The 16,494-nt window shown below is 43.8% G+C and overlaps 2 protein-coding genes across 4 annotated transcripts in view; one reads left to right on the top strand and one right to left on the bottom strand.

Moving 5' to 3' along the window:
* Positions 1-16,494, top strand: part of IQGAP2 (IQ motif containing GTPase activating protein 2) — a 279,666-nt gene that overhangs the window by 23,692 nt on the left and 239,480 nt on the right. The window lies entirely within an intron of this gene.
* On the bottom strand, positions 9,878-10,708 carry LOC119048160 (60S ribosomal protein L7-like). Its single transcript, XM_053664431.1, has one exon. The coding sequence runs from the start codon at positions 10,692-10,694 to the stop codon at positions 9,957-9,959; it is 738 nt and encodes a 245-aa protein (XP_053520406.1). The 5' UTR covers positions 10,695-10,708; the 3' UTR covers positions 9,878-9,956.

Here is a 16,494-nt window from a genome sequence, read left to right on the forward strand (position 1 = left end):
ATTTTATCAGGCAAGCAGGAAAAATAATCTGCAGTAATGAGACCTTCATTTTGCCACCTTATTTTCTAGGCTGGGCTCGATTTGACTGCTGCGTATTTGCAAACGTCTGCTCTGTCTTTGAAGGTTCAGGATATTTGAAAGCAATACATGATTGTGTGCAAAGACATTCCAAGAGGCATCCAAAAATGTGCTCAGTGATGGCAGCCAAGTTGGAATGAATATAGAGCTTCTCAGATGGCTATTTTGAAGGATAGAATGCTTATTTGTGTGTGTAATCTCTTGACTTATGAAGACCAGAACTTAATCATGTTACCTGAGCCTCATTTCACTGTGTTCAGACTCTGCATTCATTGCCTTGCCCTTCAGAGGAGCCTGGGCCAACCAGGTGGCAGTGAGGGTGTGCGGCCCTCACTGCCTTAGAAGCAGAGCTGTCGCAGCCCATTGGTTAGGCGCTGGGTCCTCGAGCCAGACCGCCTTCATCCCAACCCAGGCTCCAAAATGGCCACTCTGTGCCCTGGTTTTCTCGTTTGGTCAGTGGAAATAATAATACCTGCCTCACGCAGTTTCCGTGAGGATTAAAATAATTTTCAGAAGGACTTAGAATGGAAAGTGCTCAGTAGTGGTCAGCCCGTTGGTTTTTAATCACCATTTGTCCTCCTCATTCATCTTCACAGCCTGAGACTCCCATTGACTCCTCCTCCTGGGTAGTGCTGCTCCTCCACAGGTCTTGTCTGTCACATTTCCGTGAACAAGTTTTTCCTGGATAGAATACAGAAATTAACTTTCTCAAGCACCTAGTACTTTTGAAGAGGTGTGTCTAAGTTATGGAACGTGAGAAAAAGAACCAGAGAGCCTTGGAATGTCTTTGCACACAATCATGTATTGCTTTCAAATATTAAGAGCCTGGTGGGAAAGTGAGCTTGTTGGGAAGAGAAGGTACCACTCTGAGTGCTGGTTTTTTTTTTTTACCAGGCCAGTAGGTGGGATCCCGTGAGCCTCAGCCACATGTCCGGGCTGGTTTCTAGCCTGCTTCTGTTGTTAGTTTGACAGGTGTACCCTTTCAGTCACTCCCTCTTGTGCCTCTGTGTCTTCAGCTTGCAAAGCGTTATTCCTGTTACCTCCCTACATTCTGGGTAACTTGGTGGACCTAACTGTTGCAGACGAGAATCCCTCTTGCATCAGACTTATAGAAGATAACAAAATTAAAGAGATTGTACTTTTGTAAGGAAACAAGTCCCCATGTGCCATAAAGAGGGCGTTCAAAGCCTGAGTGATGAGTGGGAGTCGCAGCAGGGCAGCTCGTATGGGATGAAGTTCAGGCCTGTGAGGACCAGGAATGTGGTACCTAGCTCTCGCTGCATCAGCTCCAGGGCCCATGAAGAGCTGTTTTCTCCATAATGTGGGGAGTAGGAAAAAACCTACTCAGTGGCTAGGGAAACCTACCCAGTGGCTAGGGAATGGTCTTGGGAGGAAAGAAAGAACTGGAGAAAAAAACTGGGACCCAAAGGCAGCATCACTTAGAAATGAGGTGGCCGACTTCTCATCTGCGTGCTGAGCCCCTCCAGCTGAGGCATGAACGCAGAGTTGTCTAAAGCCTGTGGAGAAGGTTAAGAAGCTATAAGAAGGGTTGGGGTACAAGGTGCTCATTGATACCGTATTTATTCTGTTTCTCAAATTTTCCGTAGGGGGTGTTGGAATTCTCTTCTTCCTACCCTTCCAATTAAAATAAAACCCTATGGCATATGTATCACAATAAGTCTTCCTCATAATCTGATCTCATTTCCCTGCATGAAAATGGTACCGAGGTAAACCGGGTTATAATGTGTGTAGTCTGTCATTATTAAGGCCTATGGAGTGACTTCGTCTGCTGAATAGCTCTGGCAGTGATGAGTAGGTACGCTGTGTGCATGGTGGGGGGGTGTGTTGGGGCGGGGGAGGAATGTGGGTCCTTTCTCACGGACTGAAAGGACTGCATGTACAGTTGTAGAGCCACAGGGCGGATGTGAAAACACACCTGGCCACTTGTCCTGCCTTCACCGGGGACAGAGAGTTTAATGCGAGTGTGTGTAAACATCTCGCCTTGTCTGAGTCACCGCTCAGTTGTGGCCCCAATTCCTCCTCTTTTCTCTGAAGTCGGAAATTGCCTAACAATATAATAATACCAGAATAACTACAAAATTCATTCTGCTTGAATCTAAAGAAAGATGCAGTAGAACCTTAAATAACCATGTTCTGGGTGAAAATGTTTTTCTGGAAGGAGTCGTTCAATGGGAGGACCATAATTTATAGTAGGAAACATATTCAAGTTAATAATTTCCAGAGTTTTAAATTGCCTCATTGTAAAACATTTTAATGGAATCGTTACCTGACACATAAAATGGACGGAAGCAAAGGTTATGGCAGATGTACAAACTTTAAAGTTCAACTTTGCCCTGTTGTGTGTGTGCGAGGGGGCAGGGTCCTGTGTGGAAAGCACGGGTTCTGGAACCCATACCCGTGTGACTGCCCCACCTGGCCCTGCAGCCGCAGGCAGGTCCCCAGCTGTCTGAGCTGTGTTCTCCTCCCCGCAAGTTGGGTTGTCGGTCCGGCAGGGCTGTCGGAAAGATCAGTAGTCACGTGTCCGGCCAGCAGCCGAAGCCCAGTAAATTCACGAATGGCAGTGCAGTGGGACATGGCATTTTATGTCGGAAATACCCCTGGGGTTTTCGTCAGAGAGCAGCTCTCCAGCTGTAGACTTTGTGGCTGGAGTTTTAGCACCTTTATGGGCAAACTCTAGTTTTGTATGTCATTTTAACCCTTTTTTGACATTCTTTTTCTATTCCAAAGTCCCTCGGGGACATTTTTCCTTATGTGTCAGTTTTCTCAGAAACAGCTGTGGGACTGAATATAAAATCCACAAACTGATACAAATAAATGCAAAGAAAGGAGTCTCTTCCCATTGTGGAAAGAATAATGGGGTTAGAAAATCCTCAGTAAATGCTAACATTAGTGGATGAAGGTTTGATGAAGGGAAAGATACACATATAGCCTCCAAGTGTCTCCCTGCAAATATTTATGACAAAGGGAAACATAGTGAATGTAGAGTGGAGAAACCTGGTGCGCATCACCTTAACCAAGTGATTCGAGTTTACATTATTACATAATGTCACATATTGAGGCAAACCAACATCTTGTGCCTTCTGTTGGATTCCATGAAAAGCCCACAACTCAAGTCTTGGTTTGTGTTAAGTGCCAACAGTGTGTAAACTGCATCCAGTCATGAGGAAATATCCGACTAATCTGAACTGGTGGACATTCTACAGAAATAACGGTCTGTAATCTTCAAAAACATAAGCTCAACAAAGACAAGGGCTGGCAATAGGTTGAGATTAAAGGAGACTAGAAAGACACGGCAACAAAATGCATGGGACAGAAAGAAGGCCACGAAGGCTATTACCAGGACAAGTCTTGGAACTTGCATATGGACTATAACTTGGTTTATAGTGTTGTATCGATGTTAAATTTCCTGATTTGGATAATTGTACCCAGATCATGCAATAGGATGCCCTTGTTATTAAGCTCACAAAAAAATAAAATATGTTGAAAAAAAAGAGAAATTGCCTTGGACTAGAGAGGCTCACATTTGCCATTATATCTTTAGCTGTTTGCCAGCTTTACTCTGGTCCCGGCATGACCTTGGGAAAGGCATGGAGAATGCTAACAACAGGGACGGGCATTTTCCTGGAGCAGCAGTGAAAAACAGTGCATCTTCTGAATGTCTCGTTATTACCTTTTGGACGGATGAGCAACAGTGTGAAGAGCTGATGAGGACCATAGAACAGTGTTTGAGACCTGAATGTGATCGCCGTAGACCTGTCTGTTGAATGTTTTATTCAGAGCTTTATCTTTTTTTAACAACCTCCAGGTGAATGGAATTATGAAACTGGTATTGTAACTTTGTGAAAGTATTTTTCTATAATTAAGCTAATCTTAAGTCATTAATCCTGTTAAAGAGGAGGTAGATCTAAAAGTATTCCCATTTAGTCAATGAGAAAGTAAGACCCAGAGAGGCTGAGCGACTTGCTCTAGGTGGTCCCTCCTAGATCTAGAACATCCATGCTATGGCCTTTTGGGATTGGGTTCTTTCATATACCATTATTCTATATATATATATTTTATATATTTTTTATTGATTATGCCATTACAGTTGTTCTACTCCCCCCCTTCATTCCCCTCCACCCTACCTCCCCCCCCCCATTACCCCCCCTTTAGTTTATGACCATGTGTCTCAAGTTATTTAGATTCTATATTTCCCATGCTATTCTTGCCCCCCCCCATCTATTTTCTATCTACCGTCTATGCTACTTATTTTCTGTACCTTCTCCTTCTCCCACTCCCCTGTTGCTAACCCTCCATGTGATCTCCATTTCTATGGTTCACTCCTGATCTAGCTGTCCTCTTAGTTTGCTTTTGTTTTAGGTGTGGTTCTTAATAACTGTGAGTTTGCTGTCCTTTCACTGTCTCTTTTATATCTTCGTTTTCTTAGGTAAGTCCCTTTAACATTTCATATAATAAGGGCTCGGTGATGATGAACTCCTTGAATTTGACCTTATCTGAGAAGCACTTTATCTGTCCTTCCATTCTAAATGAAAGTTTTGCTGGATAGAGCAATCTTGGTTGTAGGTCTTTAGATTTCATGACTTGGAATACCTCTTTCCAGCCCCTTCTTGCCTGTAAGATCTCTTTTGAGAAATCCGCTGACAGTCTGATGGGAACTCCTTTGTAGGTGACTGTCCCCTTAGCTCTTGCTGCTTCTAGGATTCTCTCCTTCATTTGAATCTTGGCTAATGTAATGATGATGTGTCTTGGTGTGTTTTTTCTTGGGTCCAACTTCTTTGGGACTCTCTGAGCTTCCTGGATTTCTTGGAAGTCTATTTCCTTTGCCAGATTGGGGAAGTTCTCCTTTATTATTTGTTCAAATAAGTTTTCCACTGGTGGCTGTTCCTTTTCCCCTTCTGGTACCTCTATAATTCGGATGTTGGAGCATTTAAAGATGTCCTTGAGGTTCTTAAGACTCTCCTCATTTTTGTGAATTCTTGCTTCTTGACTCTTTTCTGTTTGGCCATTATTTGGTTTCTTCTGGTCCACTCCATTGATTTGAGTCCCAGTTTCCTTTTCATCGCTATTGGTTTCCTGTGCAATTCCATTCATTTCAATTAGTTTCGCCTTCATATGTTTGTCTAATTTGTGGCTATAATCAACCAGTTCTGTGAGGATCCTGATCACCAGTGTTTTAAACTGTGCATCTGAGAGTTTTGCTATTTCTTCATCGCTCAGATTTATAGGCTCTGGGGCTTTGAGATCTTCTTGAGCCATTTTTGGTCTGTTAAGTGTGAGGGGCGGAGCCTTGGACTCCCAGGTTGCTGGGTTGTGACGCTGTGTGTGGGGGTGTGGTCAGAGCGGGGAAATGGCGGCACCCTCCACTGCTGCTTACCACGGGACCCGCTGGGTCCCGGTCCAATCGCCCACTCCCTTGCTTGTCTATCCTCGCACAAATGCGCAACCACAGTCAACCCACAGCCCTGCTCCCTCGCTGTTTCCCCCACGGTCGCTCAGTCGCGCTCCGTCGCTCACTAGGTCCAACCCTGCGCCTGGATTCCGCGTGCTTGAGTCCGTCTGACCAAGTTTTCCTGTGCAACCCCGCTCCACCAGCTGCTGGTTTCGCCCCTTACCGGTCAGGCTGAAGAATTCGTTGTTAACAGACTTCCGAAAAGTTCAATTTTCCGTGTTCTGGCTGTGTTTTCTGTTGCTAATATTTAGTTGTCTCTAAACTTGGTTGTGTGAGAAGGCACCGCATCTCCACCTATGCCTCCATCTTGGCGGAAGTTCTATTCCATATATATATATATATATTTTTTAATTTATTTATTTTTTATTGATTATGCCATTACATTTGCTCTATTCCCCCCTCCCTTCCCCTCCACCCTGCATACCCCCTCCCCCCACCATTTCCCCCCTTTAGTTCATGAACATGTGTCTCAAATTCTTTAGATTCTGTATTTCCCCTACTATTCTTACCCTCCCCCTATCTATTTTCTATCTACTGTCTATACTACTTATTTTCTGTATCTTCTCCCCCCCTTCCCCTCCTCCCACTCCCCTGTTGCTAACCCTCCCTGTGATCTTCATTTCTATGGTTCTGCTCCTGATCTAGCTATCCTCTTAGTTTGCTTTTGTTTTAGGTGTGGTTCTTAATAACTGTGAGTTTGCTGTCCTTTCATTGTTCATCTTTTTTATCTTCTTTTTCTTAGGTAAGTCCCTTTAACATTTCATATAGTAAGGGCTTGGTGATGATGAACTCCTTGAATTTGACCTTATCTGAGAAGCACTTTATCTGTCCTTCCATTCTAAATGAAAGTTTTGCTGGGTAGAGCAATCTTGGTTGTAGATCTTTGGTTTTCATGACTTGGAATACCTCTGTCCAGCCCCTTCTTGCCTGTAAGGTCTCTTTTGAGAAATCAGCTGACAGTCTGATGGGAACTCCTTCGTAGGTGACTGTCCCCTTAGCTCTTGCTGCTTCTAGGATTCTCTCCTTCATTTGAATCTTGGCTAATGTAATTATGATGTGCCTTGGTGTGTTCCTTCCCGGGTCCAACTTCCTCGGGACTCTCCGAGCTTCCTGGATCTCTCGGAAGTCTATTTCCTTTGCCATCTTGGGAAATTCTCCTTTATTATTTGTTCAAATAATTTTTCAACTGGTGGTTGTGCCTTTCCCCCTTCTGGTACCCCTATAATTCGGATGTTGGAACGTTTAAAGATGTCCTGGAGTTTCCCAAGCCTCTCCTCATTTTTCTGAATTCTTATTTCTTCATTCCTTTCTGCTTGATCATCTTTTTCTTCTGTCTGGTCCTCTCCCTGGATTTGAGTCCCGATTTTCTTTCCATCACTATTGGTATCTTTTGTATCAGCATTCATTTCAATTAATTTAGCTTCCATATGTTTCTCTAATTTGTGACTAAAATCCACCAGTTCTGTAAGGATCTTTATAACCAGTGTTTTGAACTGTGCATCTGAAAGACTGGCTATTTCTTCATCACTTAGGTCTATCGGTTCTGGGGCTCTGAGTTGTTCTAGAGCCATTTTTGGTTTATTCGTGCTGTTTAGTGAGCGGAGCGAAGCCTTAGTTGTTTACCAGGATGGGGCGACCCAGGTCGCTGGTTTGTGACGCTGTGTGTGGGGGCGGGGTCAGAGAGGGAGCGATGGCGTTCCTCTCCGCTAGCCCAGTGCATCCTGTCACTCAAACGCCTCGGGCTTGCTTATCCGATCCTAATTTTGCGAGCCTGCTGCACCGCGCGGGTTTCCCTTCTCACTGGTTTCTCCGCACGTAAATGCGCGCGACTGAGCGACCCACCGCGCCTATTCCCTGTGCGCTCCGGCAGCCAGCTCGCTGGCGATCAGCCCTCGGTTGCCTGCGTGCCCTGCGCACCGCCCTGGGAATTTTTTCTTGCTAACCTGCTCTGCTTCTGGCCTCGCTCCTCGTACCGGTCCAGCCGAGTATCTAGTTGTCCTTTGGACTCCGTATTATCGATTTTCCGTGTGGCTTGGTTGTGACTGCTGTTAAAAATAGTTGTTCTTAGATTTGGTTGTGCACAGAGGCGAGGTGGACCCTCCACCTACTTCTCCATCTTGGCGGAAGTCCCCCCATATATTTTTTAGAAACTTAAAAAAATATAAGATAGCCAACCTACCTTCTCTGGTATAGATTAGCAGTAGTTCTTGTCTTGAAAAGAGAATTAGACCAGAGAGATGCCATTTTACATTTGAAACTCTTTGGGTCTGTGAAATTGGTTAACTAGGCTAATTTTGATTCAAGATCTGTGTGATAAGCCCTCTGGATATTCCTTAATTCATCTTGGTAAGGCATGAGTGGTCTGCTGTCTTTAGGACCCTCCCAGTGATGTGTGACCAGTAGGATTTGTTACTCTGTTTCTGTTTGAATTGATTGGTGAGCCCCTCAGGCCTGCTGTCTCACTTGCAGAAAGCAGCCACACAGAGGGATTAAGGGCAAGGTAGGTGATGGAGCTGGAATGCCAGCCTGTGCGTCTTGGCTCTTCCATGTGCCAGCTGTGGACTCTGGGCAAGGATAATAATGAAGGTGACAATAATAATAATAGAACCTGTCTCATAGGCTTGTTGCAAAGATTAAATGAGTTAATACTTGCAACAAAGTTAAGACAGTACTTTGACATATACAAAATGCTGTGCAAGCAATTTTTTAAAATATATTTTATTAATTATGCCATTACAGTTGTTCTATTCCCCCCTTCATTCCCCTCCACCCTGCACACCCCCTCCCCCACCATTCCCCCCTTTAGTTTACGACCACGTGTCTCAAGTTCTTTAGATTCTCTATTTCCCCTACTATTCTTGCCCTCCCCCTATCTATTTTCTACCTACCGTCTACGCTACTTATTTTCTGTACCGTCAAATACATAATTTTACAGTTTTAATTATTTTTAAGTGTACAGATCTATGGGATTAAGTGCATTCACACTGATGTTGAACCATCACCCCCTCCATCTCCAGAACTTTTTCATCTTTTCAAGCTAACTTTTCATACCTGTTAAACACTAACTCCCCATTCAGACTCCCCACAGCCTCTGGCAGCTATATGTTTCTATGACTTTGAAATACTACTCCAGTCTGAGTACCTCAGGCCAGTGGAGTCACGCAGTGTTTGTCCTTTGGGGGCTGGCTCATTTCACTAGCATAGTGTCCTCAAGGTTCATTCACGTTGTAGCATGTGTCACAGTTTCCTCCCTTTTAAAGGATGAATAATATTTCACTGTATTATTGTTAACTGTTGATCATTGGTGTCAACAGTTTGTAACACATTTTACCAAGTTATTTACCCAGTTGATGGGCACTCGGGTTACTTCCACCTTTTGACTATTTTGAATAATGCTCCTATGAACATGGAGGGTACAAATGCCTGTTCAGTCCCTGCTTTTGCTTCTCTTGGATATCTTACACCCAGAGGTGGAATTGTTGAACCATATGGTGATTCTGTGTTTAATTTTTTTGAGGAATCACCATACAGTGGTGCACAGGGTTGTATCATCTTACATTTCTTTTTTTTTTTTTTTTTTTTTTTTTTGCATTGCTAGTGGGAATTTTATTTTTTGAAGTATATTTTATTGATTATGCTATTACAGTTGTCTCATTTTTTTCTCCTCTTTATTCTCCTTCATCCTGCACCCTCCCTTCCACCAGCATTTCCCCCTCTTAGTTCATGTCCATGGGTCGTACATATAAGTTCTTCGGCTTCTCCATTTTCTGTACTCTTCTTAACCTCCCATGGTCTATTTTGTACCTACTACTTAGGCTTCTTATTCCCTATACCTTTTCCCCCATTCTCCTCCCTCCACACTGATAACCCTCCATGTGATCTTCATTTCTGTGATTCTGTTCCTGTTCTAGTTGTTTGCTTAGTTTGTATTTGTTTTTATTTAGGTTCAGTTGTTGATAGTTGTGAGTTTGTTGTCAGTTTACTGTTTAGTTTTGATCAGCTTCTTTTTCTCAGATAACTCCCTTTATCATTTCATATAGTAAGGGCTTAGTGATGATGAACTCCTTGAATTTGACCTTATCTGGGAAGCACTTTATCTGTCCTTCCATTCTAAATGAAAGCTTTGCTAGATAGAGCAATCTTGGATGTAGGTCCTTGCCTTTCATGACTTTGAATACTTCTTTCCGACCTCTTATTGCCTGTAAGGTTTCTTTTGAGAAATGAGCTGATAGTCTATGGAACTCCTTTGTAGGTAACTGTCTCCTTTTCTCTTGCTGCTTCTAGAATTCTCTTCTTATATTTAATCTTGGCTAATGTAATTCTTTTTTTTTTTTTTTTTTCAATTTTAAAGCAGTTCCTGTTTATTAACTGACCAGATTACAAAAATGACCATGGTAGATACCTTAGTTCATCCTTCTAATAAGCCGTTGATCCGGTCTTCCCTGTTACCAGCATCTCCACCTTCTACAAAATGGGTGGTCTTTTTCTTCATTCCACCTCTTGGAGAAGATAATTTGAAGGGCCACAGGAAGTTGTTTGTTTCTTTGAAGTGTTTTCCAACAGTATAGATCTCATGAATCAGATCCTCCATGCAGATTATGCCATATTTACCAAGAGATCGAGCAATCAATGCATTATCTGTCGGGGCAATTTGTTTTTTGTTGATTTTCCCATACCCACGCTTGTAGATCAATTCATTTACTGACTTCAGGTTAGGGTACCCCCGTGCAGTATATGGTTCCACAATTCTCAGCATGTTAATTGAAGCCTTGTTGAGCTTAACAAAGGTACCACTGAAGATCTGGCGAAGGTGAAGAAGCTGCAGCACCTTTCGGACTTTCGGGCTCACACCATTGATACCTCTGATCCTGATGACAAATGCCAATTTGGGTTTTGCAGGTACATAGAAGTTGCCAGCTTTTCTTGCCATTCTAGCCATTCGAATCTCAGTTCTGTACATCTGCCTATATTCCTTGTGATAGTGCTTAGCTTTTTCATAGATAAGCTTCCTCCTTGCCTTTCGAAGCACCTTTTGGGCAAACTTCTTTCTCAGGTGCTTGATTTTCAGCTCTGCGAAATTCCTTCCCTTTTTCTTAAGGGTTTCTGGCACAGCAGGAACCTTCTTCTTCTTCTCGGCACCTTCCATGGTTCCAGCTGGAAAAAAAAAAAAGCTTGGCTAATGTAATTCTGATGTGCCTTGGTGTGTGTTTACTTGGGTCCAACTTCTTTGGGACTCTGTGAGCTTCCTGGTCTTTTTAGAAGTCTATTTTTTTTTTTGTCAGATTGGAGAATTTCTCCATTATGTTTTCAGATAAGTTTCCAATTTCTTACTCTTCCTCTTCTCCTTCTGGCACCCCTGTGATTCCGATGTTGGAATGTTTAAAGTTGTCCTTAATGTTCCTAAGTCTCTCCTCATTTTTTTTTTGAATTCTTGTTTCTTCATTCTGTTCTGGTTGAATGTTTATTTCTTCCTTTTGTTCCAAATAGTTGATTTGAGTCTCAGTTTCCTTCCCTTCACTATTGGTTCCCAGTATATTTTTTTTTATTTCACTTTGCATAGCCTTCATTTCTCCCTTTAGTTTGTGACCATACTCAGCCACTTCCGTGAGCATCCTCATTATCAGTGTTTTCAGCTGTGCATCTGATAGGTTGGCTGTCTCTTCATTGCTCAGTTCAATTTTTGAAGTTTTGATCTGTTCTTTTATTTGGGCCATATTTCTTTGTCTTGGCACACCTGTTACATTTTAAGGAGTGGTGCATTATGTATTCACCAGGGCAGGGCAACCCACCTTGCTGTGCGATATGGCACTGTATCTGGGGGTAGAGTCAGAGAGGGAACAATGCTGCTTGCTGAGTACTCCTCCAGCTTTCAGTCACTTTCCTGCTACCCACAAGCAAATTAGGCCCTTTTGGTGCTGATTCCCAGGTGGGTGGGTTTGTGTATTTTCTAGGGTCCTGTGGGTCTCTCTAATGAACTCTCCTACGAGACTGGGAGTTTATTCTGCTGCTGCTGCACCCCTGACAGATTTTTACAGCCAGAAATTTTGAGGTTTTCTTTTCCAGACTGGAACCCTGGGTTGTGCAGTCTGTCTTGCTCTTCATTTGTTCTTCCTGGTTTATTTGTTTGCAAGTGTGGGATTGCCTGGGCCCCCAGCCACCGCCTCAACCAGTCTGCCAGCTGCCACCTTGCCATGCATTCTCTCTGCTCCTGCTGCCAGTCTCCACCCATCCTACCAGTCTGGATGAATGTTTCTTCTTTAACTGTTTGGTTGTCAGACTTCCATACAGTTTGATTTTCTGGCAATTCTGGTTGCATTTTGTTTTTAAGTTTGTTTTTGTCCTTTTTTTGGTTGTGCAAGGAGGTGAAGTGTGTCTACCTACGCCTCCATCTTGGCTGGCTCATTTTACATTTCTGTCAGCAAGACACACGGTTCCAGTTTTTTCACATCCTCACTGACATTTGTTATTTTCTGTTTTTTTATTATAAGCGTTTTTATGTATGAAAATTTTGGAGTTGGTTTAACAACCTATAGTCTAATATTCAGTGTTAGACTGAATATTTTGGAGTTGATTTAACAACCGATAGTTTAATATTGCCTTAGTCTTTTTTTTTTGTTGTTATTTATAGGTTTTTTTAAAATTTATTTTTTAAAATTGATTATGCTGTTACAGTTGTTCTATTCCCCCCTTCATTCCCCTCCACCCTGCCCCCCCATCCCCACCATTACCCCCCTTTAGTTTATGTCCATGTGTCTCAAGTCCTTTAGGTTCTATATTTCCCATGCTATTCTTGCCCCCCCCATCTATTTTCTATCTACTGTCTATGCTACTTATTTTCTGTACCTTCTCCCCCCATCTCCTCCTCCCACTCCCCTGTTGCTAATCCTCCACGTGATCTTCATTTCTATGTTTCCACTCCTGATCTAGCTGTTCTTTTAGTTTGCTTTCGTTTTAGGTGTGGTTGTTAATAACTGTGAGCTTGTTGTTCTTTCACTGTTCATGTTTCTTTAACTTCTTTTTCTTAGATAAGTCCCTTTAACATTTCATATAATAAGGGCTTGGTGATGATGAACTCCTTGAATTTGATCTTATCTGAGAAGCACCTTATCTGTCCTTCCATTCTAAATGAAAGTTTTGCTGGATAGAGCAATCTTGGTTGTAGGTCTTTAGATTTCATGACTTGGAATATTTCTTTCCAGCCCCTTCTTGCCTGTAAGGTCTCTTTTGAGAAATCTGCTGACAGTCTGATGGGAACTCCTTTGTAGGTGATTGTCCCCTTAGCTCTTGCTGCTTCTAGGATTCTCTCCTTCATTTTAATTTTGGCTAATGTAATTATGATATGCCTTGGTGTGTTTCTTCTTGAGTCCAACTTTTTTGGTACTCTCTGAGCGTCTTGGATTTCTTGGAAGTCTATTTCCTTTGCCAGATTGGGGAAATTTTCTTTTATTATTTGTTCAAATAATTTTTCCACTGGTGGTTGTGTCTTTCCCCCTTCTGGTACCCCTATAATTCGGATATTGGAGCGTTTAAAGATGTCCTGGAGGTTCCTAAGACTCTCCTCATTTCTTTGAATTCTTGCTCCTTGACTCTTTTCTGTTTGGCCATTATTTGCTTTCTTCTGGTCCACTCCATTGATTTGAGTCCCAGTTTCCTTTTCATCTCTATGGGTTTTCTGTGGAATTCCATTCATTTCCCTTAGTTTCGCCTTCATATGTTTCTCTAATTTGTGGCTATAATCAACCAGATCTGTTAGGAACCTGATGACCAGTGTTTTAAACTGTGCGTCTGAGAGTTTTGCTATTTCTTCGTCGCTTAGATTTATCTCTGGGGCTTTGAGGTCTTCCTGCGACATTTTTGGTCTGTTCTGGCCCTTTAAATGTGAGAAGCGGCGCCTTGGACTCCCAGGTCGCTGGGTTGTGACGCTGTATGTGGGGGCGTGGTCAGAGCGGGAATATGGCGGCGCCCTCTACTGCCGCAAGCCACGGGGACCGCCGGGCCCGGTCCAAGCGCCCACTCCCTTGCCTGTCTGCTCGCCCGCAGATAGGCAACCGCAGTCAACACGCAGCACCGCCTCCCCACTGTCTCCTCAGCAGTCGCTCACCCGGTGGGTTGCTCGGTCGCTCACTAGGTCCAATCCTGGGTTTGGAACCCGTTCGTCTGGATTCCGCGCCTGGGTCCGTCTGACCGGAGTCCTGTGCAACCCCTCACGAGACGCCGGTTTCGCCCCTTACTGGTGGGGCTGAAGAATTTGTTGTTACCGGACTTCCGAAAAGTTCAATTTTCCGTGTTCTGGTTGTGTTTTCTGATGCTAATATTTAGTTGTCCCTAAACTTGGTTGTGTGAGAAGGCACGGCACATCCACCTATACCTCCATCTTGGCGGAAGTCCCTGCCTTAGTCTTTTTAAAGAGAGGGAGACATGAATCAAATACTTTGTCTAGAGCAGATTTGGGAAATCTGGTTGATGAGATACTGATTCAAATGTTTACCAGCAAAACTTGTACCAGAACCCTTATTGTGGATTTTGAGTCACTCCTTGGCAACCCCTGTGGTGTTCACACTATACTGTACTTTTAAGGAGAAAAGCAATTCATAACAAATAAGGTCATGCCAAGAACTTATTTAGAACCAAAGAGCTTTTTTGGTTTATCTGCTGGAGTCTGTTGAGAGTGGGTTTACTCATTTTTATCTACCAAATTGGAATATACCTACCTTCTAAGAGTTTATACAGCTTAAATGAGCAGACTTGGAGCATCTAGCATAAAACCAGCCCATCCCTGAAAAAAGTTGTGGAAAAACAGGTGGGGTGAGAAAGTTCTGCTTCCTCACTGACATGCTTCCCTACCGTGTGAACACTGCTGGTGGGTGCTGCAGGCACCCCTGTGTTAAGAGGGTCACGTCCATTTCCAGAGAGCCCTGTGGATCACAGTGAGGGGGGTGGCATGGGGCATGGCCAGGCCCTGGAGGGCTGCTATAATAACTGGGTTGAGTGCCTCCACTGAGTGCTTCCCAGAATGACACCCTCTCAGCTGGTTCTGTAAGCTGTCTGCATATGTTCAGCCAAGTGTGAGCTGAGCTGGCTGGTGCTGGTTATAGAGGAAGCCGTTTTCACTGCCCAAGGCCTCCACACCACTAGACTGGTGGTGTGCAGGCCATGCAGCCTGCAGGGTAACCATGGACATCTGCTTGGAACGCCAGTTTTACTGTGTTTGGAGGTAGGAACTCCATAGATCACTTGAGGAGTAGAATGCAAACTGGATGATATATATTTTTTAAGTATGATACTGAAATTAGGGATTTCATGCTTATTGGGAATTAAGCTGTGCATCTAGATACTTCTCTCCACCCCCACCCCATTCTTTCTATGTGTTTATTGTCTTCTGCATGATTTTTCTATGAAAAAGCTCACCAATGCACAGCTTGGGAAGCCTGGAGGTGTGTGGAGGTGAACGGAGGGCTCAGAAAGGCTGGTTTGCATCTCCTGAAGGCAGAGTGCCAGTTAGGAGTGGGATGGCTGCAAGACCTACCTTCCTTCGCTCCTTTCCTCCTTCCTTCTTTCCTTCCTTCCTTCCTTCCTTCCTTCCTTCCTTCCTTCCTTCCTTCCTTCCTTCCTTCCTATTTATTTATTTGGGAGAGAGGAAGTGGGGAGAAGGAATGAGAGAGAGGGAGAGAGAGACAGGCATCAATTTACTGTTCCACTTATTTGTGCTTTCATTGGTTATATGTGCCCTGACTGGAGGGTGGAACCTGCAACCTTGGTGTATTGGGATGATGCTCTAACCAACTGAACTAACTACCCAGCCGGGGCTAACAAGACCACGCTCTTTATGTGTCCACCGTGATTTTGGGCAATGATTTAATTGTCCCAAGTCTCTGTTTCCACATCTCTAAAGTGGGAATAATACCAGTGTCAGAGGACTGCTGTGAGTTAAATGTGGTCGTACCAGTACTGGGGAAACTGTGGTGAAGATGCTCTGAGGCTGTGGCTGTGGAAGTGTGGGTGTATTAAAGAGACAGAGTCTCACCAGCCCCTCTACTGGCACCTCTCCTAACTTATTTGCATAGCAAGCCTTCTACATGCTGTAATTCACAGCCGCCTTTCTTTTCTTCTGGACCTCTTCTCTCTGCTCTTCATCTCCCCTATGTACCTCTGCTTTCCCTCAACATGGTTTTAAGAGGGAGGGAAGGCTGGGTCAGGGGAGGGTTTGGAGTGGCCTAAGACCATTCCTAAGGAATCCCCCTAAGCAACACATTTGGTCTGCTTGAAACTCTGGGGTGTGAAGCGGAGGCATCAAAAGGCAATGGATAGAGGACTAGGAGGCGGAGCAAGGATTCTGAGGAGCAGATCTAGGGCTGCTTATTTAATCTTCATCCTTGTCAACTCTGAATATTGGTGACCTGGCAAAATGAGCAATGTGGTTTGAGTATTTAAACGAAGTTATTACAGTAATTATGTCACCGCTTTAACGACTGATGCCCGGTGAACTCTACATGGCTCTGTAGCAATTACGTGTGTTATTAGATGTGCCAGGTTAACTTTGTTGAATGAGCTTTTGGCCATAGAAGGAACTCTGCCCAGCTTCTTGATTATGAGCTGTCATCTGGCCCACTCATTGTCAGCAGACATCCTGCAGTCCTTTTAACTATGCTGCTGAGAAACAGCTGTGCAATGTCCTGGGCCGCCTGTCCCTCTTCTCAAGAAGTTTACAGACCTTTGTGAGGGTGGGGAGGGCAGGAGAGGCGACCCTGAGGGCTGAGGGATGGGACATCCTTGTCTTTACTTCTCTGGGTGTGTTGCCCCACTTTATCTCCCCTCCTTCAAGCCCTCCTTCAAACACTTTCAATCTAGAAAACTGGCCCTCGTCGATCCCACCAAGGAGAAAACTTTTTTCTTCCTTTTGGCTTTTCTGTTCGTTGTCCTATAATTAATTTTTCTTAAAGGGGCTT

The sequence above is a fragment of the Artibeus jamaicensis genome, unplaced genomic scaffold (genome assembly GCF_021234435.1).
Source record: "Artibeus jamaicensis isolate MK-2021 breed Jamaican fruit bat unplaced genomic scaffold, CSHL_Jam_final contig_373, whole genome shotgun sequence".
NCBI classification, from domain to species: Eukaryota; Metazoa; Chordata; class Mammalia; order Chiroptera; family Phyllostomidae; genus Artibeus; species Artibeus jamaicensis.